The sequence below is a fragment of the Primulina huaijiensis genome, chromosome 15, assembly GCF_012295235.1.
Source record: "Primulina huaijiensis isolate GDHJ02 chromosome 15, ASM1229523v2, whole genome shotgun sequence".
Classification (NCBI taxonomy): domain Eukaryota; kingdom Viridiplantae; phylum Streptophyta; class Magnoliopsida; order Lamiales; family Gesneriaceae; genus Primulina; species Primulina huaijiensis.
In genome coordinates this window covers 3,036,987-3,061,390 of record NC_133320.1, presented here as the reverse complement: position 1 = coordinate 3,061,390, position 24,404 = coordinate 3,036,987, and the positions used below count along the sequence as shown (strand labels likewise).

The 24,404-nt window shown below is 34.6% G+C and overlaps 5 protein-coding genes and 1 long non-coding RNA gene across 7 annotated transcripts; 2 read left to right on the top strand and 4 right to left on the bottom strand.

Annotated features, from left to right (window-relative positions):
- Nucleotides 1-336: 336 nt before the first annotated feature.
- LOC140960502 (sirohydrochlorin ferrochelatase, chloroplastic-like) lies at nt 337-2,208 on the bottom strand. 2 transcript variants are annotated; one of them, XM_073418790.1, is made up of 6 exons: nt 2,063-2,208; nt 1,724-1,929; nt 1,182-1,243; nt 948-1,058; nt 779-871; nt 337-512 (listed from the first exon to the last, which is right to left on the bottom strand). In XM_073418790.1, the coding sequence occupies exons 1-6, from the start codon at nt 2,098-2,100 to the stop codon at nt 408-410; spliced, it is 615 nt and encodes a 204-aa protein (XP_073274891.1). In that variant the 5' UTR covers nt 2,101-2,208; the 3' UTR covers nt 337-407. The 2 variants fall into 2 exon arrangements, with proteins under 2 accessions (XP_073274891.1, XP_073274892.1); XM_073418791.1 differs by having other exon boundaries at nt 1,724-1,809.
- A 2,404-nt stretch (nt 2,209-4,612) lies between these two features.
- LOC140960500 (zinc finger CCCH domain-containing protein 41-like) lies at nt 4,613-10,693 on the top strand. Its single transcript, XM_073418787.1, has 6 exons — nt 4,613-4,811; nt 6,463-7,333; nt 7,667-7,736; nt 7,839-8,836; nt 9,241-9,495; nt 10,092-10,693. The coding sequence occupies exons 2-6, from the start codon at nt 6,581-6,583 to the stop codon at nt 10,476-10,478; spliced, it is 2,463 nt and encodes an 820-aa protein (XP_073274888.1). The 5' UTR covers nt 4,613-4,811; nt 6,463-6,580; the 3' UTR covers nt 10,479-10,693.
- A 938-nt stretch (nt 10,694-11,631) lies between these two features.
- Nucleotides 11,632-12,404, bottom strand: LOC140960274 (oleosin H1-like). Its single transcript, XM_073418481.1, has one exon. The coding sequence runs from the start codon at nt 12,335-12,337 to the stop codon at nt 11,804-11,806; it is 534 nt and encodes a 177-aa protein (XP_073274582.1). The 5' UTR covers nt 12,338-12,404; the 3' UTR covers nt 11,632-11,803.
- Nucleotides 12,405-13,297: 893 nt separating this feature from the next.
- On the bottom strand, nt 13,298-17,614 carry LOC140959924 (uncharacterized). Its single transcript, XM_073417980.1, has 15 exons — nt 17,432-17,614; nt 17,234-17,349; nt 17,035-17,143; nt 16,897-16,961; nt 16,337-16,375; nt 16,001-16,097; nt 15,738-15,825; nt 15,447-15,510; nt 15,294-15,370; nt 15,113-15,194; nt 14,803-14,882; nt 14,540-14,624; nt 14,319-14,455; nt 14,197-14,245; nt 13,298-13,950 (listed from the first exon to the last, which is right to left on the bottom strand). The coding sequence occupies exons 1-15, from the start codon at nt 17,496-17,498 to the stop codon at nt 13,579-13,581; spliced, it is 1,527 nt and encodes a 508-aa protein (XP_073274081.1). The 5' UTR covers nt 17,499-17,614; the 3' UTR covers nt 13,298-13,578.
- Nucleotides 17,615-19,590: 1,976 nt separating this feature from the next.
- On the top strand, nt 19,591-21,241 carry LOC140959244 (uncharacterized). Its single transcript, XR_012171953.1, has 2 exons — nt 19,591-20,659; nt 20,866-21,241. It is a non-coding gene; the product is annotated as an uncharacterized lncRNA (long non-coding RNA).
- Nucleotides 21,215-23,107, bottom strand: LOC140959243 (tetrahydroberberine oxidase-like). Its single transcript, XM_073417110.1, has 2 exons — nt 21,399-23,107; nt 21,215-21,283 (listed from the first exon to the last, which is right to left on the bottom strand). Exon 1 carries the CDS (start codon nt 23,007-23,009, stop codon nt 21,402-21,404), a length of 1,608 nt encoding a protein of 535 aa, XP_073273211.1. The 5' UTR covers nt 23,010-23,107; the 3' UTR covers nt 21,215-21,283; nt 21,399-21,401.
- Between the last annotated feature and the right edge of the window lie 1,297 nt (nt 23,108-24,404).

Genomic DNA, 24,404 nt, shown 5'->3' with positions numbered 1-24,404 from the left:
TCTTGTTTGGATAGAGTAAATTAACTTATTAGTAAATGCTTAGTGATAAAAATTAGATGAGCGATTGAGAAATATTTTGTATTTAAACTCCTCGATTGAATAAAGATGACAGCAGAGAAATTTCTCAAGCAATTATGGTCTGTTCTCACCCGAAGAGAAATTGTTTACTTCGTACTTTAATATTAGGCTTTGACTGGAACCTATCAAAAACTCATTATATTATATATAACATATATTTGGTCTGGACTCTGGTACGTTTTACACAATATAGAAGGACCACTGTGGTACCGCTGAAAACTTTGCCTTCATTCGAGCTCACGAACAATTGAGTCATGCCATCCCGAATTTAAATGCACCACTAGCCCAGTGATATTTCGCCTTCTCGACTTTCTAAGCCACTGGCTATGCTAATTATACAACCGGCACTTTCCTGTTCCTGCACAAACCTGGCACTCATCCGCGACGCCAGCAACATGGCTCAAGCAATGGTTTATTCTGTCATTTACGACATCCTGTAATACAGAGGTTTCATAAGGCCATTATACTGATAATATAACCTGTCGTCGGGAGGTTTAAGGGAAAATGCAAGCGAAAGGACACAGAAGTCGAGCTGAACATGGCAAAAAAAATCCATTTTGTGCAAGGTTTTTATGCACTGTGGCACATACTTATTGCCAGCTTCGAGAGGAAAATTTACACTCGATGAAGTACTAGATACAAATACAATCTAACTAAGGTGAATACATTGAACACAAACAAGAAAAACCAAGAATCCTACCACGAGCAGTTCGTGGAGACCGAGTGGAGCAGTAACAATGTATGATACCCCTGGATGCTCCTTTGCAGCTTCCGCTGTTAGAGATGGAATATCCTGTCAAATCCCATAGCCAGGTTCAACTACTTGGTTCCAATGCATGTGATGGTATCAAAAACCAGTATATAGTTACCTTGTTCCAATGTCTTCCAGGAGACAAGAAAAATGGACTCACTATAACACGTTTCGCTCCTTGTTGAACACATAAATCAAAGGCATCTTTGATAGACGGCTCAGCAAGTTCCTAATTTGTAAAATAATAAATTATTAGGAACTGAAACACAAAGTTTTACTGCAATCATTTATTCATATATGGAAAATTCTTTTGCAGTTTACAATCTTTCGCTTAGTATACTGAAATTTATACCATGTGAGCAGGCTCCACAATAGGATATTTGGTTTTCTCTCTGAACATATCCACAAACTCATCTGTAAAAATGGTATAGAGTTTAATTAAATTACAAACATAAGCTACTTCCAATAACCAGTTAGTAAAAAATTAGGATACAAATCGAGTAAAGCGCCATTTCCCTCTTATGTCTCCAGAAGTTGTGATGAACTAAAAGATGAAACATAAAAGGCCATTTTACTTGAGCTAAACATACAGTTGAAACAACACCAATCTCTAAATCAAAAAGTCTTAAGAAATAATCATGAAAAATTGCCTTAGTCACAAAGTCTCTAAATTGTTACTTCCAAACCACGCTCGATCCCTTGTGCTTCATCTTCATATCCCAATATGACACAAATCAGCATGATTCCTGACTTCATGATGACATAATTAGTTTTCACTAGTTGTTCGCCAATTTTTAAACCGTTCCATGAACAAAGGATCAGAATCTAAATTGCTAAATTCACATTCACAACCAACGGTACTAAATCACGAAGAAAACTAAAGAAGAAGCTTACTTAGCATAAGATTGGATTCGTCCCGACGCGAGCCATGATCAACAATTATCACTCCGTCACCTTCAGTAACTCCATTCAGCGCCTTCCTGAAGCCACCATTTGCAGTGGCCAAACATAATCCCGATCGTAATTTCTCTCTTTTCAATGGAACTAGACGCAATTTCACAAAACCACGAAGTGTCCTAATCTGGACTCTCCCAATTTCACTATGTCCGCATTTAATTTTGTAGAAAATGGGGATTAGAGTATGAATGTAGTAGACGTCTGAAGTACCCCAAACAATTTGGCAGTGCAAATATGTTAAAGAACGAATAAAAAATTGAAGAGCAGTGAATTCACCTCGGGAAAACGATTGCCGACGATGCTGCTGCTTCCATTGTCAATTCTCCGGAACTCCTTTCAATGATTTCGTTGAATTTATAGACCTAATTTCAACGTTAAAAATTCAAAGCAAATAAGCTATAGTAATTACTAAACATGAGAAAGGCCCAGCACCGTGTAGTTCACGACTAGGGAGAATCGATAAATAAATAAAATTCGAGTCTTTCGAACAATAGTTCACGAACTTGTTCAAATTTTTGGAGCCGAACTTAAACTAGAGTTTTTGTTCGACTGAATTCGAACAAAAAAATTTAAAATTTTCGAATTTCGAATCGAGTTCAAACTCGAATATAAATAATTCGTGCCGAATTTGGCATTTCATATTCTGCGTTTTTACACCCCGTGCACAACGAAAAACTTGGACAAGTGGACATCAACTGAGTCAACATGATCCAACGACTCTGTGTTATACAATGTACGTTGTACGCATATAACAATCAAGATATGGTGTTTGGATTTCAATTTGATTTAAATATTTGAATTGCATCGTTTTTACTTCCTGTTAAAGCGATAAATGCATGTATCTACCATTGATATCGGATCAAGATCACATATTCAATTACCATGAATTGCAACGTGACACAAAATTATTGTAAAGTGGATTGTCGAAGAGCAACAATTTTCGCTAAAAGAACATAATCGAAAAACAATAAAGCATCCGACGTAATTTTTAAAAATCGAGTCATATTGTTATCGATAAATATTTTTTTATAAAAGATAAATGCTATGTTTTACTAAGCAATATTTGCTATATCCCGAGACAAAACTTTTCAAGTAAATAAGAAAGTTAAATCTTCGTTATGAAACCTCACCTCAATATAAGAAATACTTTTTAACTAAATTGATCGACACAATAAAAGAATTATATTGGGTTAAATGTGTATGGAACTCCAATAAACATTTTAATTGGCAAATAATCGCTTAATTATTTTAGGAGTAGGTCTCTTGTGAGACGGTCTCTCGAATTTTTATCTGTGAGACGGCTCAATCCTACCGATATTCACAATAAAAAGTAATACTCTTAGCATAAAAAATAATATTTTTCATAGATGATCTAAATAAGATATCCGTCTTACAAAATACGACTCATGAGAACGCCTCACACAATGTTTGTTTTATTTTAATAGGCTCGACGGTCCTCACTTTTTTGAATTATTAGCTTGCAAGCCCTCCCAATCACTATTTTGTGTCTGCGTGCGCGGAGAATGCAAATGTTACTCTTTTTTTTACATAAACTTCCTAAAATGCCTCTCAATCATATAATGCAATAAGTTGTTTGTCTTCTTCATATCACTGTCTATCTTTTTCTTTTTGCTACTCAATTATTAAATGTTTCTTCTGCTAATTTTTTCACCTTTTTCTCGAACACATTCCCAAAGCAAATGGCAAAACTGGATTCATTTCAAGTGATTGATTACCTTGTAGCTTCTTTCTCATTACCCAAGAAGGAGACAAAACTGGATTCATTTCCAAACGATTCCACAACATTCTTTGCATCCAGAGGCTCCACCACCCGATCCTATGTATACTGATCTTTTTCTTTAGGCAAAATCTTCATTCTCCAAACTTGCCTTATGTCGGAACCTGTTTGTTTCTGTGGTGGGTTTTCACGTTGGAGATTTGGTTTTGCTAAGGAGTTCGTTTGGTAGCTGGATTTGAGCAACTCATTTCTTGATTATTCTTCCATTAAAGCCCAATTGCGGTTATTGTGAGACATAATTAACTAGAGACGGAGCCGAACTGCTACTGATTAATGTGTTGGGCTATCACATAAATAAATGAGGTAACATTGTAGTGGAACATGATAAGTCATATCAACAATGAATAAGATAAACACCAATATTTATAATGGTTTGAGCTACATCCATCCTAAATCTCTCAAGGATATTACTTTTTATTAATAACAAAGTATACAAAAGAACTGAGAATGCAAAGTATTTCACCCAGAATACTCTGATTTTAACGGTTACTAACTCTCAACTAATCATATACCTTTCAAAGATATACATTCCTTGATAAATCTCACATTAAATCTTTTATCCCACTTCTATACTTATTATTGTAGATGATATGATTTTATGTTTTGGTGTGATTTAATCCTAATTATATTGTTTAAAAGCCATTGTGACTCACTTTGAAATTAGATATCAATGGTTGGAATTACAGAAAAAGCATGTGATTCATATNTTAGTAAAATACGGGATGGATTAGTCTACCTTATAAAACGAAGGTAACATTTTGATCTAATTTTATTATCAATAATGCTTCACATTGGAAAAACAATAATTATAATTACAATAATAAAGAATTTTATTGACATTGAAAAAAGATAATATTATTGACAGACTAAAAAAAAATTGACATAAGAAATTTATTTTTATTTTTTCTAGTATTTTTCTGTTTTATAGCTAAACTAGAGATGTGGAGATTTTAGGTATATGGTGAGAATAATAATCATAATTTTAAATTAATAATAATTATTATTATAAATAGTATTTTCTACCAAATTTATCTTGTAAACCCTCCTCTCCCACAGGGCTCTGTATTTTTTCCCTTGGTATTTCAGATATATAATAAGAAAAGAGAACTGGCAAAACGTGCATATTATAAATACGCACACAACGTAGGTGAAACAAACTTCTTTGAATTGTACAGTTAGACGAAACAAAGGGATCGAAACCTTAGGACCCAATTCAGATTTTGTCAGGTTTTGCTTTTATCTATCTCGATTTTAGAACGTTTTTGGTGTGAATGATGGTTTTTCGTATGAGTTTTTATTGCGGAGATCAGGTGGGTTCTTGATTATGATGGGTTTATACAATTATTTATCTATTTGTTTATTTCTTTTTGCTATGATTGGATTGTGAAATCAAAACTATAGTGATATATGTGTTTATGTTGTTGTTGTTGTGGATTGTTAATAGAGAAGTTTCCCAAGTCTTGTTGAATTTTGGGCTTCACTTTATTCTTGATTGAGTTTGGTTGTGATTATGCAATGCTTGGACAGCCAGGGATCAATATAAATAGTTTTGTCAGCAAAATCTTCTGTAATGTAGTTTTGCACGCTTGTTTTTACCTCCTTCAAATTTTCTGCTGTATAAGAACGGATTTGGTCGAGGTGCAACTGTTTTTCGAAAGAATTGAGCTTGGATTTTGTGCTTTAAAGACCGATTGTAGAAAGCTATATGTCGGGTATGAGTTACGACATATGTCATTTATTTTCAACTCTCTGTGTTACGCATGTTAACGGTCTCGATACTCCCAACAATTAGACCATCTAAATAATTCAAATATAATTTAAGCCATAACTGTAAATGGAGTAAAGACAGATCATTCAAGGAGAGCAACTGACAAGAGAGCTCTCCTTCGTGCTGTTTTCAAGTATCCAACTTGAGTAGACTTACACATGGAATAATGATTGAAGAAGATTTTGAGATTCTGCAATTAATTTTCCATTTCACAAAATTTAATGCTGAGAGAAATTAATTTTAATGTTGTTTTTACTTATCGATTGCTACGCGTTAGCATGTGCTTGAAATCAATTACTTGGTTCGTCTGAATTACTGTAGTAGCGTATTGATGCCAAACATAGATCTGAAGCAAATACATTCCACGATGAATGTCTGTTCTTAACTATTGATATGCCACTGAAACCTACTTTGTTGCTTTCAAGTGTGGCAATCAAGCATATTCCCGATATTCCGAAATTGTCAAAAAGAAAAGGATTTCCTTATAGACTTCCTGATTTGGTAGTAAACGCAAGAGCGCAATGTTTTGAAATAGATTGAATTCAAATTCTAGTAAATAGCTAGCTTGAGCTTAACTTAATATGAGAAAAAAAATCATTTCGGATCTTGGTGAGATTCTGCTCTTATAGACTTCCTGATTTGGTAGTAACCAAAACGGCGTGATGTTTTGAAACATATTGAATTCAAATTCTAATAAATAGTGAGCTTGAGCTTAACTGAATATGAGGGAAAAAAAATCATTTCAGATCTCGATGAGATTCTGCCACTAACAATCCCGGTATATTCGTAGATCCAGTTCTTCTTTTAGTCCTCTCTATCTTTTTGTCTTGTGTTATTGTTTTGGAAAGTTCGCAGTTATATTGAGAGCTTATGTATAACTCGTCTTTGTGCTTACGCATTCTCAGCTTATAACTTTTTGAATACCGATAAATTTTGAACTGTTACTTGGTAATTCATGATGTTGATAAGATTTTCTTGTCATAGTAATAGTTTTCCATTATTTATTTATTTGTTACTGTTGACGAAATCAGTAACTACTTAATCATATATTTTTTACTCATATCCTACTGTGGATCTAACCGCCTTTCTATTTATGCATACATCTTTCAGGTGACCACCATTCTAGTCAACTATGCGAGTTAATTAACTCTCCCGTTCCTCATAGAAATAAGTATATAAACTTTGCTACGACACATCAATAATACATTATACTCATCGAAAGGATTTCATGGAAGCGAGAGTTTCTTCTCAAAACTTAGGCATTTTGGCTTCTGATGTACTCAGTGATACTGGGAAGAAAGAAACCAGTGAAGGTGAAGGTGAGGATGTTGAGCGGAACCATAAACATCGTAAACGGGCAGCACATTCTCAATCTTTAGCTGGGGATTCTCTGGATCATTTTTTTACTAGGCCTTATAGGAAAAGGGGTAAGCCTTTTCAAAATGGTTATTGTGACAAGGGCGATGACATGACTTCAGGGAGAGAGTTGCTGTCAAGGTTTGAGAGGAGATGTCCAAATCAGGCCTCATTTTCCAGAGCTCACATGGATTTAAATCAAAGAATAAGTAAAAATCAGCCACTTCCTCGTGAAGCTCACACTGTTAGAAGTAGGGGAAAAGAATTTGGGGCATGGGTCCCACATGATTATAGGCTTGGCTCAGTGGATCTTACATCTCATATGTTTCCACTAGGACCTGTTCCTTCTGGTCTGGTTGCAGGTAGGGGGATGCCAAACATCGCTAATGCACAGAGTTTGTCTTGGAATGCATTTGGACTGCTTCCAGGAGCACCTAATGGTGGGTTGGATGCACTTCATTCATGTGGCTTGCAAGCGGCTCTCAGGCCATCCATTAGTCCTTCTGTGAATATTGGCATTCCACGGAAACATTGTAGAGACTTTGAGGAGCTTGGGTTTTGCTTGAGAGGGAACTTATGCCCAATGGAGCATGGTGTTAATCGTATCATTATTGATGATGTTCAGGTGTGTGTACCATCCAGTTGTTTAATGTTTATTACAAGGAATTCGCTTCAACTTTTGAAATGCTTGATGCATTTTTTTGGAAATTTTACTTATTATTCAAGAGTTGATTCGATTGCGGTGTTTCAAATGTCTGTGTTCAGGAACATAGTATGTGTGCTCACTGGTTGTATACATGGGTAGAATTTGCCACTTCTAATTAGTGATAATTCTTTAATTTGTCTGTCTCAATGCCCATGATCTTTTATATCCAAAATGGTTCATGCTGTTCCTCATATTTTCTATGGGCCTGGCATGTCTGAACTGCTTCGCTAATAATTGTTTCTAAAATTGCAGAGCCTTTCTCAGTTCAATCTCCCTGTTTCACTTCCTGGTTCGGAGCTTCTGGGGACTTATTCTGGACAAGGTACTTTACCTGTAACTGCTGCTTCTTCAGATTCTTTTGCGAATACAAGTAGCAAGCCTGGATCAAATCAAGATGGTTTGGGCCTTACATGTGGTTTTGCAGGTGATTCGTTGGTAGGGGGATCTGATGTGTATGATCCTGATCAGCCTTTATGGACAAGTGATAACCCTGTAACTTCATCACTCCCATCACTTAATCAATTCAATGCTGATAAAACAGAGCCTTTCCTGGATATGGACCCTGCTGATAGGCCACACATTGAACCATGTGAAGGATTTGATGAGCGTCCAGTCAGAAGTGCCACTGCTTCTGGATCTCTGAGTACATCGGTGTGGAGGAGAATAGGTATCTCAAAAAATAGATTAGGGGTGAAGGAGAAAAAGGATTCTGAAGAAAAGGAGGCACTAAACGCAGATCTTCAAGGTGTTTCTCCATGGGAGAAGCAGATCAAGGTAACTGATGAATGTCCACAAGTTAAAGAAATGCCTCTTAAACCATATGGTAATTTTGCTCATGACTCCCAAAAACCATCACATAAGGCAGTTTGTACTCTGTTTGTCAATGGAATTCCCTGGAAAGACAACAAAAGGGAATCTCTTCTCACCCATTTCCGGAAATTCGGTGAGATCATTGACATTTATATTCCAATGCATAGTGAACGGGCTTTTGTTCAATTTTCAAAAACAGAAGAAGCAGAAGTTGCGTTGAAGGCACCTGATGCTGTAATGGGGAATCGTTTCATCAAACTCCGGTGGGCAAATCGAGATAACATTCCGAATGATACAATAAACAGTGTTGGTTTGTCAACAACTCCTATTGGAGTGACGCTTGGTCCTGATTTTTCCTACCTTTCTGACAAGCGGAAAGAATATCCTTATTCTGCAGGTATCAAGGATAATAGCATCCATATGTCTGTTTCTCAAGTGCCAGTCTATGATCATCCTAGGCCTGTCAGCTATAATGGTCCCAAAACCTGTTCTATACAACAAAAGAAGCTGGAGGACTTGGAACTTTTAAAGGAAGAACTTCGTAAAAAGCAGGAGATGCTTGATCAGAAACGAAATGAATTCCGGCGCCAGTTAGACAAACTTGATAAACAAGTAAGCAGCCACATTACTTCATTCAGGCCATGATACAATAAAATGTTTTGAAGAAGTTTTTGGATCCTTGCCTTGTTATTTATCCTTTTCCTTGCGTAAATTATTTCTAAATTGTAAACATGTGTCATGTGGCTAAAGTTCATGTGTGATTTTATATTTAATATTCTTATCTTCTCTGGTTGTTGTCATTATAAATGGACATGTTGTTGCCGCCCCAGTATTACTTGCGAAGTTATAAATACACTTATCTTTGTATTTGTCTGTAAAACTTTGTGGCGGAACTTAATCATGTGTGAAAATTGTAGAGCATATGACTCCAAGAATTTTATGTTTTGTAGTCTACAGCTTCAAAAGCAGAAACTGATGTATCATCACCAAGAATTAACAATTTTATGTTTTACCAGTCTACAGCTTCAAAAGCGGAAACTGCTATATCATCACCAAGAATTAACACAGTTGCTGAGAATGTTGAACCGGCTGAACATGCTTCACCACATTCTTCTTCAACTTCGACTGCAGTTGCACGTGAACGTTTGAGCTTGAGACCTTCAAGTCATCCCTGGGCACCTCTGGCACCTTTTGTAGCAAACAGATTCAAACTTGACAATCGCCCTACGGCTTTCAAAATTGTCTCACCATTGCCTGCCGGCCTGACAAATGTAAATCCTATCATTCTCATCTGTTTCTCTTTCTTGGATTATTTTACTGGCTAGTACATGTAAATGTCTTGCTTTTGAACTTTTAAATTGCATTGGATGGAGTGATCTGAATTTGAGAGAGAAGGATTTGATATATGAATTTCAAATGACTCCATTTGTGGAGAATTTGAATTCTATTATAATCACTCATGTCCAAACTCATAGTGAGGTAAGAAATTTCAAATTCATGGAATTCAAAACCATTCTAACAAGTTCAAATCCTTTAACCCAAAGGAACCCTTGTGGTCTCCTTCCAAGATCATAAGACCAGTGACCGGTAGAGCTCCCTGCCTTATCTCCGCCTCTGTAACACTCGTTGGTCCAAAAAAGCGCGATTGCATTTGTTATCATTGTGGAGATGCAGAGAGAGTGGAGAAGAAAGAGATCAATGTAACTTACCAAACGAGTTTAGAACTTAGAATTGTATGATAATTATCTTCAAGAAGACAAGAACTGTTCTGAATACAGTGCTTTGGTTGTGTATTTTCTTTTTGGTTAGATCTGCATTTTCTTGTCATTGTTCCAGCTTATAGTCATTTATAAATCTTTCTTTTTAGGCTGCTTCTCTGGAAGAACATTTCAATACTTACGGCGATCTTTCTTCTGTGGAATTGGAAGAATCGCAGCCCAAAGAGGGTAATGATGCTCCATCAGCCCGTGGTGTTTCAGCTCGAATCTCTTTTGCAACTCGTCGATCAGCTGAGAAAGCATTCGTAAATGGTAAGTCCTGGAAAGGCTACCCTTTGCAGTTCACATGGTTCAAATCTAATACTTCTGCCAAAGAAGGTGATGCCCCTGGTAATCCTTCATCTCATCTGAAAAGTCCCGAAGTAACTGCAGCCATTCAGAATTCTGCTGCCTCAGAAAATGGTGAACCAGAAAACGTTACAGCGAGAAGTGGTGTTGAATCTGCTGATTCGAGTAAACATTCTACGTCTACTTAACCTCGAATTTAACCAAAATAACTACATGTTTTCTTGAAATTCTTGAGGCGGTGGTACATAGAGAAAATTTTGATGTGAAATTAGTATATTTGTATAGAGATGATTCGGTTGTGTTTTTTTCAATACATGCCCATTTTTTTGTATGTTTTGTTTTACATCTTTTTTCTGCTTCTGCCGTTATACGAGAGTTGATAGAATATATGAACACGAGGTCAAATGGTTAGGAGGTTGTCAACGCTTTTTGTTCGAACATATTGCGAGTTGATAGAATATACGATATAATATATAAATCAAAGTTAAATAATCACTGAGTTTAATTTCTCTTATCAACCCAATCTATTACATGGATGTTTTGGTCAAAAATTGGAAAAAAAAAATCGTAATTGAGAAAAAATTTGTAATTGAGAAATTATTTACACTAATTCATTGTCAATAATAATCCCAGTGAATCAATTAATAATGAATTTTTTAGTTTTTTAATTTCATATTTTGAGTTTCTTTGGTTAATTCATCAAATTCTAATAAAAAGTTATAGCAACAATTTATATCATATTTTTCAATTTTTTATATATATTTAATTATTTATGATATTTATAAAATAAAAATAATGAGAAACTATGAAATTATATTTTTTTTGGTTATTTTTAATTTTTTTTAATAATATCACAGGTCAATTTTGTACCGTAGTTAAAACCAAGTTTGTCGTTATGTAATTTTATTTCATATTCATAGTAGTGCTCGCAAACTACAATTAATACTGTTTATGATTAATTACGCTCTTTATAACAAATAATCTGATATAATTAACTTTAATTATTTAAACATTAGTTAAACAAGTAAAATAAATTTCAAATATCTTTATTATTAACTTAAGAAATAGATGAATTTTCTTTAAAACAAAGAAAATATATTTGAATATATTAAAATTAATAAATTCAAACAAATCCTTAATATTCATTTTCTCCAAATTTCCATAATCTTTATTAGTTTCTTTCCGACCATTTGAAGAAATGAATTGTTTAATACAAAAATAATGTATTTAATAAAAGTTAATTGGAATGAAAATCGAACCAATTACTAATTAAAGAATAAATATTTTATATAATTATATTATCAACAGATTAATTTGAAATTATACTTGAACAAAAAGAAAAGAAACGAAATAGAACTTGGATGGATGGGATATCAGTTGGAGCTACAAAGCAAATGTTCTTCAATCACATTTACCAACAAACAAGCAGAGATACACTGAACAAAACACACACATACACTTCTGTGTTATTATTATTATTATTATCAATACTACTACTACGAGCCCGGTTGGTTCAAGCAGGTCGACCGGCACCTGCACCCACAGTTGGGCCACCTTCTCGCCCTCCTTCCTGACCTTTAGCCTTGATTGTTTCTCCCGCTTGCCTCGTTTTATCTCCCACTTGAGCCGTTGCTTCCTGCACCCGCCGCTTCGCATAGTCTAGCGGCTCCCGGCCAGTGGCCTGGCGGAACGAATTCAAGACCCACGAGAGGGACGAGAGTCCTGTGAGCCCAAATGCCCCGGATGTCAAGAACGCCGTCACTGCCCCGGCGATGAGGATGGCGGCGGGAACAAGAACTGGGCTGAAGATGAGGAAGACCGGGGTGGCGACGGCGAGGCCGATGAGAGATCCGGCGAGTGTGATCCCCGCGAGGGCTAGGAGGGTCCCGCTGACTGGAAGGAGGGTGACTATGGCGAGCACTTGGGAGGCGGAGGGGCCCTTTTGTGGGAGGATATTCTTGAGGCCGCCTTCGTAGCGCTGCTGCTGCTGCTGCTGCTGGGGATAGAGTTGGTACTGTTGACCACGATCTCGATCTCGATCTGCCATGAGAATTATTGAGAAATGAAGAATCCAGAGGAGTGGAATGAATGAGTGAGTGGATAGAGGTGAGGAGATGGGGGAGAGGATTTATGGAAGAAGGGGAAGTGAAACGTGTTGAGCTGAGGACTTGCATGGATTACATGTTGCGTGATACATTGCCACCCCTGAGTTTCTTTTGCATATTTTGTTTTTATTTATCACATGGTATGGTATGGGTTGAATCTTCTTTTGGCATTTTCCAAACAAACTAAGCTTAAATTTTCAAACAAAAAATATGTTAATTCTAAGACATAATTTTAAAATTAAACAAATTACGATTTTCAATAATTTCTTAAATGTTCTATAAATATTTTAATTTCAAATCGAAAATGAATTTCTCCGAAAATAAAATTCCATACAAACACGACACATGCATATAAACAACAGTACGTGTTCTATATCGATCACTATAAATTATAAAATCATTACAGGATAGAAATTACAAACTATGTCGATTTATGCATATTTTACGAATCCTTTCAATTATGTAGAGTTTCTATGCGAATGTTTATTTTCAGAATACATCTAAACAAAATGCAACTCGGGTAAAAAAAAAAAAAAAAAAAAAAAAAAAAAAAAAAAAAAAAAAAAAAAAAAAAAAAAAAAAAAAAAAAAAAAAAAAAAAAAAAAAAAGAGATCAGATGCGCTAAATGAGGGGGAAAACACTTACTTTTTAATTTCACCATTAAATTATGATATTACAATGTTTAGATTGTTTCAAACCATCTCGAATTCTTAACAAAAAACGCAGTCTCATTCACTTTCCCCCAATATCAAATTTATACAATTAGCTTAGATTTTTTGTTTTTACATTTTCTTATCTATCAATTAGCTCGAGATAATTAAAATTATATTGAAAGTTTAATATTTTTTTCACGTTTGAACTTTGCCACGCTTCACAACATTTACTGAGATAAATCCAATTGGAATTGGCAAAGAATGCAAAATCTTCATCAATTCTAAAACTGCCTAAACTAGAGTTCACATGCATCCTATTTTTTCAGACAGAAGGGAATGAACATCTTCCGTCAAATAAAAATTACAAAATCTTTCAGAGATAATGCTCGACAAAAATGTGATTTTCCATCCCAAGTATATCAAATTACTCTATCGATCAAGCCTGCCGCAGAGTGCCAACATATACAGCAACAGAAACAGAGGCATAAACTATACGACTGTTAAAATTCATCTAAAAAAAGAACACTTTATCAGGAAACAGAAAAGTAATCTCGGATTGTCTTTCTCTTCAATGAAGATGGAGGATTAAGAACAGATGAAGGGCTATTTGTGCCGGTTTCGGGGTTTTTTTCTAAATGTTCTTTTACCTCAAAGCTCAAGGAAAATGGTTTCTTTTGGGATTTTGGGGTGCAGACCTCAGGCAGGATGAGTGCAGCTGCAGGTGAGTTGACATGGCGTCTTTCATCTGAAAGTATACAGTCGCTTTCGTATTTTGAACATGATGGATCGGCCACAAACAATTTTCTCTGTTTCATGCTCGGAAATGCCATGATCCTCTTTCGACTTGATGAAGGAGATCGTGTATTTGAGTAACAACTGCTCGGAATGTTCCAAAAACGAACCTAACAGATTTTTGGAAACTTAGATGCATGTTTCAAGAATGTTTGAGGTTGCTCTCACCAACATTTAAATAAAAAACAGTATGCTGTGAATGCAATGTCAGAATCTAGTATATTTTTACTGGGGTGACCCAAGATTTTAGTCAAGCGGGAAGAAGGCCAATGACCTTCCCCCTCTGGTTCACCTCTATATTGGTGGCGAGAATTTTCAGAATAACATAAAATAGATCGAATAATTGTCTAGCTTACAGTGAAATCATCTGAGCAAGTAGCTACTTTCCCCATCTCGGAAGGACACCTAGCGGGAGTAAATTACAATTAGAAGTTAGATTTTCGCCGTAGAACAGAAAAATGTTTATTCTAAATCTTACCAGTCCACTGCTGTGACTTCTCCATCGTGGCTTTTCAAAATGACAGGATCCAGATGAGGATTATTCACCTGCCATATATAGGCATTACCGTCACTAGAACCACTGAGAATGTGAGCTGCATTGGGACTGATTGCAGCCTGTAATAAGAGTAATTGTCATATTCATCAGACAGTCAAGTATCAACAACTGAGTTTAAAGCCTAAATGTTTAAATAATTGTACCTTTACGAAAAATGATTCGATTCTACCTCCAGAGAAAGCTCTTATTGGTCCCTTTTCAAGCTGGAGTACATTATATAGGTATATTCTGCAATAACAAAAGGCAGTATTGCTGAATACAACCAGAATGTGCGGTCACAACAAGAAACGATAAATGAAACTCGAAATTTATTTTCATGCAGGATGTTTATATGGCAGTGTATGATATCATTCTATAGGCGGTGCTTGTCAAATGAAGACATTCTTCGAGAATTTTTTTTTCCCACCTGTGATCCATGCATGAGGCTGTAATGAACACTCCATTTAAATCTTGAGACAAGCTAGAAATGCCACTCGAACGTCTTCCCTGCAAAAGAATACTTTGATTACTCTGAAATTCATTGTGAATTTAATCTTTAGGAACTACAAGATAATTAGGAGATATTTATGGCATTTCAAATGAGGCACATTTTGGAAATCCAAATAAATATCTTAACTGCCGCAGAGAATCATCAGTGTTACACTACTTCAGTGCGAATACTGTAAAGTTCAAGACAGAAAAAATGAAATTACGCGGTATGTAGAGAAAGACCTTACCCTCTCACTTAATGATTCCAGATTAGGGCATGCATGAGTAATTGGAGCTTTAAGATGCCTGGTGTCCCAGAATTTAACAACGCTGAGTGTTTTAGGGAAATTGAGAAAGAGACTGTCGTTAATATAAAGCTCCAAACACACAAAACCACATGGTTATGAATCATCAAAAAGCCTTATGTACCTGTCAACTGCTCCAGCAGTAGCAACAGAAACTTCATCCTTGAGGAAAAGAACTGATGTGATGCTCATGGACTCAGCCTGGCAAAAAAATTTACTTCAGTTGAGGAAAAAGCAGAACTAGAGAACAAACAGAGCAATCAACAAGCAAACCTACCTTTGTGCGCCTACGTCGTCTTCTACCAGGAGAAATATGAGCCTCGTGAACTACAGAAGTGGGCCTGCAAAATAATTCGGGGTAGTAAAACTAAAGGCTCAAGTTTATTCCATTGACATCATATTAGTAATGAAATTTCATTGTGAACCCGATCTTAGACCAACCATGAATTATTTCATATGTTTGTAATCAAGAGTTGCATACTGGAACACATAGATAAGCAAAAAAGAACGATATACCGTTCAAGTGTTTCTATTTTATTCGGCTGGAAGAAAAGATGCTGAGAATTACCACATGCGAAAATTCTGATGAGTATTTTTGGAGGACCTGATGTCCCATAGAGCAAATGACCCATCTCTTGAACCAGATACAACAATATCTGTTGAACAGAAAAATAAATGGTTAAACCAGTGAAATTGAACGCATGAAACTGAGTGCAAACTGCCATTTTTTATATTAAACAATTAAATGTCAAATAGAAGAAAAAAAAGGGAGAGATGAAGAAATTCTACAAAACTAAAGCATGAGGCAGGACTGTATGACCATGAATTTACCATGATTAGTAGGATGACAACTAATTGACTTTATGCTTCCAGTGTGCCCCATCAATGCTCTAATGCATTTTTTATCTTGTGCATCCCAAACTTTAAGCTGCTCAAAAGGCAGATTTTGTGCCATGATAATCAATTCATGAAGTAACCATAAAAATATAGAGAGCTCTTTTTCTTCAGTTTTTTAACAGACTTGTGAGGATGGAAACAAAATTAGTGCATTTTTTTCAGGATTACCTACATATGAAGGGCGCTAAAGCTTTACATTATATATTAAAACCATCTATTATGGAATAACGATCAAATGATAATAGAATTCACAAGAGATTGGTGACTCACACTCTGATCTCCTGAAGCAGTTACAATATTTGTATCCTCCTGGAGAAAATCAAGCAATAATTTACTACTCTGAAGGAGTCTATGCCAGTTAATATCCAGATATGAAGAACTATCAAGATAAGCTAGCTTCTTTAGTTCAAGATCTTATTTAAGACTTCAATTATGACAATAAATTATCTTCTAGTTGTTGTCAATCATCAATATGGTAGTTTTGATATCTTCAAATGATCGATCATACAAACGCACAATTAGGAGTTTTTCAAATAATTGTTCATGTTTATGTGGTGTTTATGTGGTATGTTGTACTTAACTTCAATACATTTTCTATTGAAAAAACACATTCAACTGTACATTCTCTTACAAGAGAACTTAAAGGATAGAATATATTTTTCTTCATACATAAGATTGTATGAGAATTTAAAGTGTTGAATATACTTTGCTTCATAGCTTAATATTGTACATAAGCTACTGTAACTCTTTCATTATAGTTGTGAACATTTGAATGATGTGAGAATAACAGAATAAATAGTTGGACAAATGCAAAGTGAGTAGGCAGGCACCTTGATCCAGCATACATCAAATATGGCATTATCATGGGCAACCCATTCGCAAACCTTGGATTTTTCTGCAGAAAAACCGGGGAATCAAAAACCGAAACCTCATCACACCACTAATGTTCTATCCGCACTTTAACTTGCCTGCGTTCTCATATAATGAGGATAAATCCGAAAATTTGCCTCGAGTATGAAGTAGGTTGACATAACCTCGTTCATCGGTTAGAGCTAGAATATGAGCATTTCTACTCGTCTGTAGCACACATTAATACATTGTCACAACAAAATTCCACAAAAAGCATAAACGTGCATGCGATTACTGCAAGAATACTCCAAAATCAACCTTGCAGAACGACAAGGCCATCGGAGGAGAGGGTTCACCGAGGTGCTCGACTGCCACAGCTCCGATTGATTCGAGATCTTGTAAATCGCTGCTGCCCACATAGGGACGCTTTCTTACTGCAAGTTACAAATGTTAAACACAGAAAAACTTCACGCCCATCTATGGCACTGAATTTCCGAAGAAATATTGAAAGGCTACCTCGAAATCCATTGATTTCTCTGGATCTGAGGTCTTGGAAGAATGATTTAGGTTTGGAGATCTCCATATCCGCGCTGTGTGTGGATTACTTCTGTAAACCCTCGCACATTCACGTTGATGAAGGTTTGCGCCGCGATGGCGGGAGACCTGGGGATAGGTTTCGATTTGGCGCGATACATATTGTGCTTGTGCGAGCCGGGAAATTCAAAAATATTTGGCTCCTCGTACGCATTATATTGATTGACGGTGCGAATTTGCAATTTGACCCCTATAAAATCCCAATATATCAAAGTACTTCTAACTAAAAAAAACTATCCAGTGATTTACTAATCAATCTAAAATGATATTGAATAACTAAATTTAAAGCTAAATAAATTATGCTAATTTACAAAGGATTATGCTAATCGTGATCGTTCATTTTTAAAAATATATATATAATTCAAAAAACGGTCGACCTGACAGTTCAAACCAGTCGGATTGATAAACTATCACTTGACAGAGATCATTGATCTCCAACAACCACTTTATCCGTTGATTGTAACCGATTGGCCGTACAAATTTTATAAAATTTAACAAATCCAACCGGCCGAGTTCGACCCTTCCAACCTGTCGGGTCGAACCTGACGAGTATCCAGATTTTAAAAACTAAAACCGTAATCGCCCCACCTTAAGTCGATTACGGTCATGTTTTGGACCAAGCTCGTTGACAACGAGTCAGGTTTGTTAATTTGCCTTGATTATCTTGATGTATTTGTTAATTTGCACACTCTTTCCATCATATACTCTGTTATACGGTTTAAAAATCATTATTTTCATGTATCTAATGTATAAATTATTGTTTTATGTGTTTGATGATTCATTGTTCATATTTATCTGAATCATTTGACATATTCATCAATCACACTACATAATTTATCTGTGTTTATTAATTTTTTTTATCATTCATGTTACACAATCAACCCATATTTTTAAGAGAAGTTAAATTAAATTAGTATATATAAATAGGAGTGAACATGATATTAAAAAGAAATTAGCATATACAAATCGGAAAAAAATGAATTTTTTATGTTCTAATATAACATGTAAAGTGGGTTCAAAATGTATTAATATTTAGTTTTCATTTTAAAACAAACAGAAATAATTCAATAAGGGTTCAAATCTAAGTTGTGGAAACATATGATTATTAAAAAAATAATAGTTAAGGTAAAAAAAATTATTTTAGTAATTTCACATAATGGGGAAGGAGTATTTTGGGGGGGGGGGGGGGGTTTTTTATGGCTTATAATTAGTAACGATATGATATTATGAAAAATGAATAGGTATTTAAATTGTAATCAAAAATATAAATATAAAAAATAAATACTAGTTGTTTTCAAATGTAGACAGTTCATAACATCGAACAAATCTAAGTTTAAACATCTATCGTATATTGGAATGACTCAACTAACAGGTGATGCTGAAAAGATGAGTTTTTTCAAAATTCAATTTTGGAGTACATAAATTTTGTAAGATAAATAAAATAAAATTGGTTTCCAATATAATATGCAACACTGCATTATTTATAATTTAAAATTTAAATAAGGCAGCCCAAGAGACAAAAATTATACAATAGATGTTTTTGATAGAATTATACTATACAATATCTCTTTCAAATTATGAAAATCTCAAATTGCATGAATTAAGTATCAAACATTTCTGACTATTAAGGGTAACAGACATGTTCATTGATGATAATATAATGTCTATTTAAAACCCTTTTAAACATTTCTCTTTTAATTTTATTGGGCTTTCTTATTTGAATTTTAAGAAAGCAATTCAAGAGATACAATATACATATGGTTTTGCAAAAAAAATACTATTCATTAACTTTTTCAAATTAAGGTAATTTCGAAATAACATGCATTTGAAGTCAAACATTTGTAATTACTAAATGATAATTTAATGTCAATTGAAAAACTTTGTTTAAGTGATAACTTTTAATATTCAATAACTTTTTTTAAAAAAAATTAAATAAACTAATTAAATAATATATTTTTTTCAGTAAATAATTTGGATAAAAAATTTTCTTATTTTGACAAAAAAAAATTTTTTGCTTATACGTGTATATATATATATATATGGATTCGGAATACTGATATAGATCTATTAATGGTTTTGGGTTTTCTCGTAGAATCAAAAACCAGAGACGAAGATGGGAAGGTTTTTCTTTTCCCTTAAAACCCTTTCCTGTTGATTTCATGATTCAATTCTTTTTCTTGAAAATGTTTCGCAATTATGCTGATTGCTGGGATCGGAGCTAGAAACTTGAAGAATATTTTTTTGAAGATTCTATATAAGCCCATGTAAGTTATCTGCTGATTTAAATATTTGGTTTCTTGAAATTTCTTCTATTCAACAGAATATCATATCGATTTTCTTTGCTCGACGAATTTGTTATTCTGCGCACAATTCTGAAGCTCTATACCACCTTGTAGCAATATAAAATCCGTCTGTGTTGATACAACATGGTGTAGGGCTTCTGAATTATGGGCCCCAAAAGCATTAAAATACATATTGTTCTAAAATAATGGTGGTTTCAGTTCATAGGAGGTGTATTTTTCTGAATTCGTTGGTCAGATTTCCAGTTTTAACACACTATTTTTAAATAATTTATATTTATAAATCGAGTTATAATGTGCATTTTATATGAGTTTCAGTTTATTTGTGGAAAAAAGAATATTAGATATCATGGTTTTGGCATATACGACTTTGTATTTATTGAGATTGTGTTATTTTGTTGGTTTTGACATAAAATTTTCCGGCTAAACAACGATGGTGGATTCATGGTTATTTCTAAAATAAATTAATCACAAAAACTACTATGATATAGTCGGATTATTTATGCAACAACTGAAGTATTTCTATCATTATGATATTGTGAGATGGTAGTTCTTGGATCATCAGCATAACTTCCATAAAAATGCGAAAAACTCACGATATCTAATGGTATTAGAATAGAAGATGAAACAATCGGTGTTGCATAGACTAACACGATACTGTCTTACGGGTCGATATTGTGAGATGAATTTTTTGCTTAAAATATTATTTCATCATATGTATGAATCTATTCGAGCCGTTTATATACGTTAGACCGTCTCAAAAGACTTATTCAAAATAAATTCGAGCCCTTACTTTCTTTTCTTGTAGTAAAAGGGCTTTAAAATTTAAAGTAATTAGAAATTCGGTTTGGTTTGTCTTGCGATTTTTATTTGAAAAGAGAATTAATCGGTTATTTAGGAAAAAAACAACAATTAAATTGATCATATCAACCTAATTAAAAAATAAACATTTTATAAAATTTCTTTATTTTTTAAATACAAAAATATATTGTTTTCAATGTGGGGAAGATGTATGTTTTGCTGGATGATCTTGAAGATTTATTGCAAAATTAAGAGGATCAACTGGAGAACAACACATGTGTTTGCCATCGTATCTTCCTTATTTGATGAAAATGATGTTGATTTTATTCGTAATGTTTCCTTTGATTATCTTCATTTGTTAGTTACTCTGGATTTTCTTTCCATCATGGAAAACTATCTCTGGGTTTTGAAGAAAGGTTAAAACATGTGTAGTGTGTTTGCTGTAACATAGGAGCACCCTCCGAGGATGTTAATATTCTTGCAGGACGTCGTACCAACGGATTTCTACGAATGTTGGCCATAGTTGTGTGTAATCACTACATGAGTTAGTACGAACCAATGTTGATGAATGAATAATGCATAATATTTGGGGCTTTCTTTCATATGAAATGAAGCTAATTATGTTCTAGTTTGTTCATTTTGCACCAAGAGAAATGAATCTATTGAAGGCATGCTGGATCATTTGCCAAATCAGGTTAGTGAATAATTTTCTTTCCCAGCATTTATTCATAAATAAGCCACGCAACGATTATTAATGCAGTACATAAAAAACATTTCTTATTTCCCACAATCTAATCTTTCCTCTGCCAGAGAAGTGAAGGAATGCTTTGTTCATTCTTGAAGAAATTCTCAGGATCGACGATGGTTTTCACTCGAACCAACCTGTCGAAATTGTTCTTGAAATACTTGAAACCCCAAATTCTGGCTTGTGGATAACTTGTGGCTCCATGATCTCTATTGGCTCCAATATCAAGATCCCTGTAATTGACGTACGCCGCCCTAGGTAAGTTCGAAACATAAGGAGTCATGTAACTGTAAAGTCTTTTGATCCAGCTTATGTAACTATCTGAATCTTGTGCTTCTGCCGCTTCCCAAAACACCAAATGCTGGATTTTGTATAAATTACCAATTCTGTGAGGAAATGGAATCTCGGATGAGGGGATTTCATCCATTCTTCCGCCATAAGGGGTAAAGATAATGACTGCCTCATTTGCTTCAGCTTCGTAAAACAATCTCCAGATCCCTTCAAGGCCATTTTCAGGGATAGGATTCTGCACATAGTCTGATTTTGCTTTGAAGTATCGAACACTAGGTTGCTTCCTGTCGAGTAGGATCTCACGTGAATCTATCCGAAACCCAGCGAAATAAAGGATCGATTGAATCCAACTCATTGGGGTGCAGTCTTCTCTCACCAAACCCAATTCAGGGAAACTTTTTTGCATAATTGTAAGCAACCTATCAATCCCACCAACAAAAAGAGAATTAAACGTAGCCCGAATTGTGTAGTTTCTACCACCTTGGTTGGCGTTTGTCCTAGTTAAGATGACTCTGATGAGTAATTCCTTCTCAAATTTATGAGCAATGTATTGCCACTTATGGACGAGTTGAGTTGCATTCTGCTCCAAAGTTCTGTCAACAGAAAACACAGTGACGTTTTCGGGAACATCCACTAATTGTACTTTCCATGCAAGAATTACACCAAAACTTGCGCCTCCACCACCTCTAATGGCCCAGAAAAGATCTTCACCCATGGATTCTCTATCTAGAATTCTACCATTAACGTCTACTATTCTTGCATCAACGACATTATCAGCGGCGAGACCATACTTCCTCATCAACATGCCATATCCTCCTCCACTTAGGTGTCCACCAACGCCAATAGTTGTGCACACACCGGCGGGGAACCCTAAGGTTTGGCTCTTCTCTGCGATTCTATAATATAGAATGCCCAGAGTTGCTCCAGATTGGACCCAAGCAGTTTTCGACTTAGCATCAACACTTACTTCACTGAACTTGATCAAATCAAGGATCACGAAAGGGACTTTGGACACGAAAGAAAGTCCCTCATAGTCGTGGCCGCCACTTCGTGTTCTAATTTCCATTCCATTCTCTCTGGCACAGCAAATGACCGGTGGGATTTGTGATTCTTGCTGTGGTGTTATGATCACCAACGGTTTCGGAGTAGACGGTGTCTCGAATCTAAGGTTCTGGATGGAAAACCTCAGAATGGACGTGTAGGAGGAGTTGCTTGGGGTGTAAACATCGTCAAAGAACGAGGAGTCGTCGTTGGATTTATGTGCCAGACATTCAAGAAAATTACGGTAATGTTCCTCGGCAGAAACTACAAGTGAACACGAAAAGATAACAAGAAAGGGTGCCAAAATGCTTAGAAACTTCATGATTTGGAGATGTTTGTGTATGAGAACAAGCTAAGAATTCCCCTCAATTTATAGCAGTGCGAAGTGTCCACCTTTACAATCTGCATTTTAATTCAAATTCATATAGTTTTGAACTTATGTCCACTAATGAAAATTCTCAGAAAAAATAATAGACATTTGGTTTTAAAAATAATAATTACAAAAAACCCCCTCAAATCAGGGAAAACAGGACATATGACATAATTTTTTAACATACGGTTTTCTGCCAAATATTTTAGACATTTATAAAGAAACGAAGGCCACAATGAACCTTCCTCTAAATTATATTTATGGATTTTCAAATCCGAAAGGTTGAAATTTATTTTTTTATTGCATTGAAATTTGTACTTGTTATCACTGGCCAAATGTTCGCTGCTATATTTTATTTGTCATCAACTTGCTTGATTTGGTCAAATGATTCGACGAGGATTCGTATATTATTATTGTTATTATTATTCATATTTTGAAATTTGTTTCACGAATTTCAAGCATTTAGAATGAGTTTAGTTTTAACAAAATAAATTTAAATGAATATATTAATGTAAAGTTAACATGTCGTTAAATAATCATCATGTAATAATTGAAAAGTATAATTTAAAAAGCGTGCCTTGACCGACTACTGAAATCACGTTTCTAGATCACCGTTTGGTGTAGAACTATATTATATTGTATATTATATTGTGAGATTGTCTTATTAATTAATTTTAAAATACGGGTTTTCAATTTATGATATTTATGAGCTATTATTGATTAAAAGTTGATGGTGTTCAAAGATGCATCCATCGCTCTTGTTATTTCTTCTAGGTTTTACATTTTACGAATGATGAAGTTCATAGTGGATTGTATTTTCCGAAAATTCAAAAAAAATAAAAATAAGAATTATATGTATAAATTAAATTATTGTAGCAATTAAAGACGATAAATATGACTATATTAATTTATTTTTTGGGTATATTACTATTATATGTATGAACTAAACTTGTAATGGAGTATAAAATGATGAATAAAATTTTACCAAAATAATTTATTTATTGAGATGTTAAGTTTTGCCACTTTTTGTACAAATATAAATTTATTTTTGTTCAAACAATAATAGAAGAGTATTAAAAATTCAAGATTTTTTTGGATTTAGTAACTTCGGACAAAAAAAAAAGCAAAAATTTGCATGAGATGGTCTCACCGGTCGTATTTTGTGAAATAAATATCTTATTTGGGTTATTCATGAAAAATTATTACTTTTTATTGTGAATATTGGTAAGGTTCATCCGTCTCACAAATAAAGATTCGTGAGACCGTCTCACAAGAGACCTACTAAAAAAAAGACCAAAACCATTACTGAATGAAAATTAATGACAAGTTACATGACCAAAATCTAAA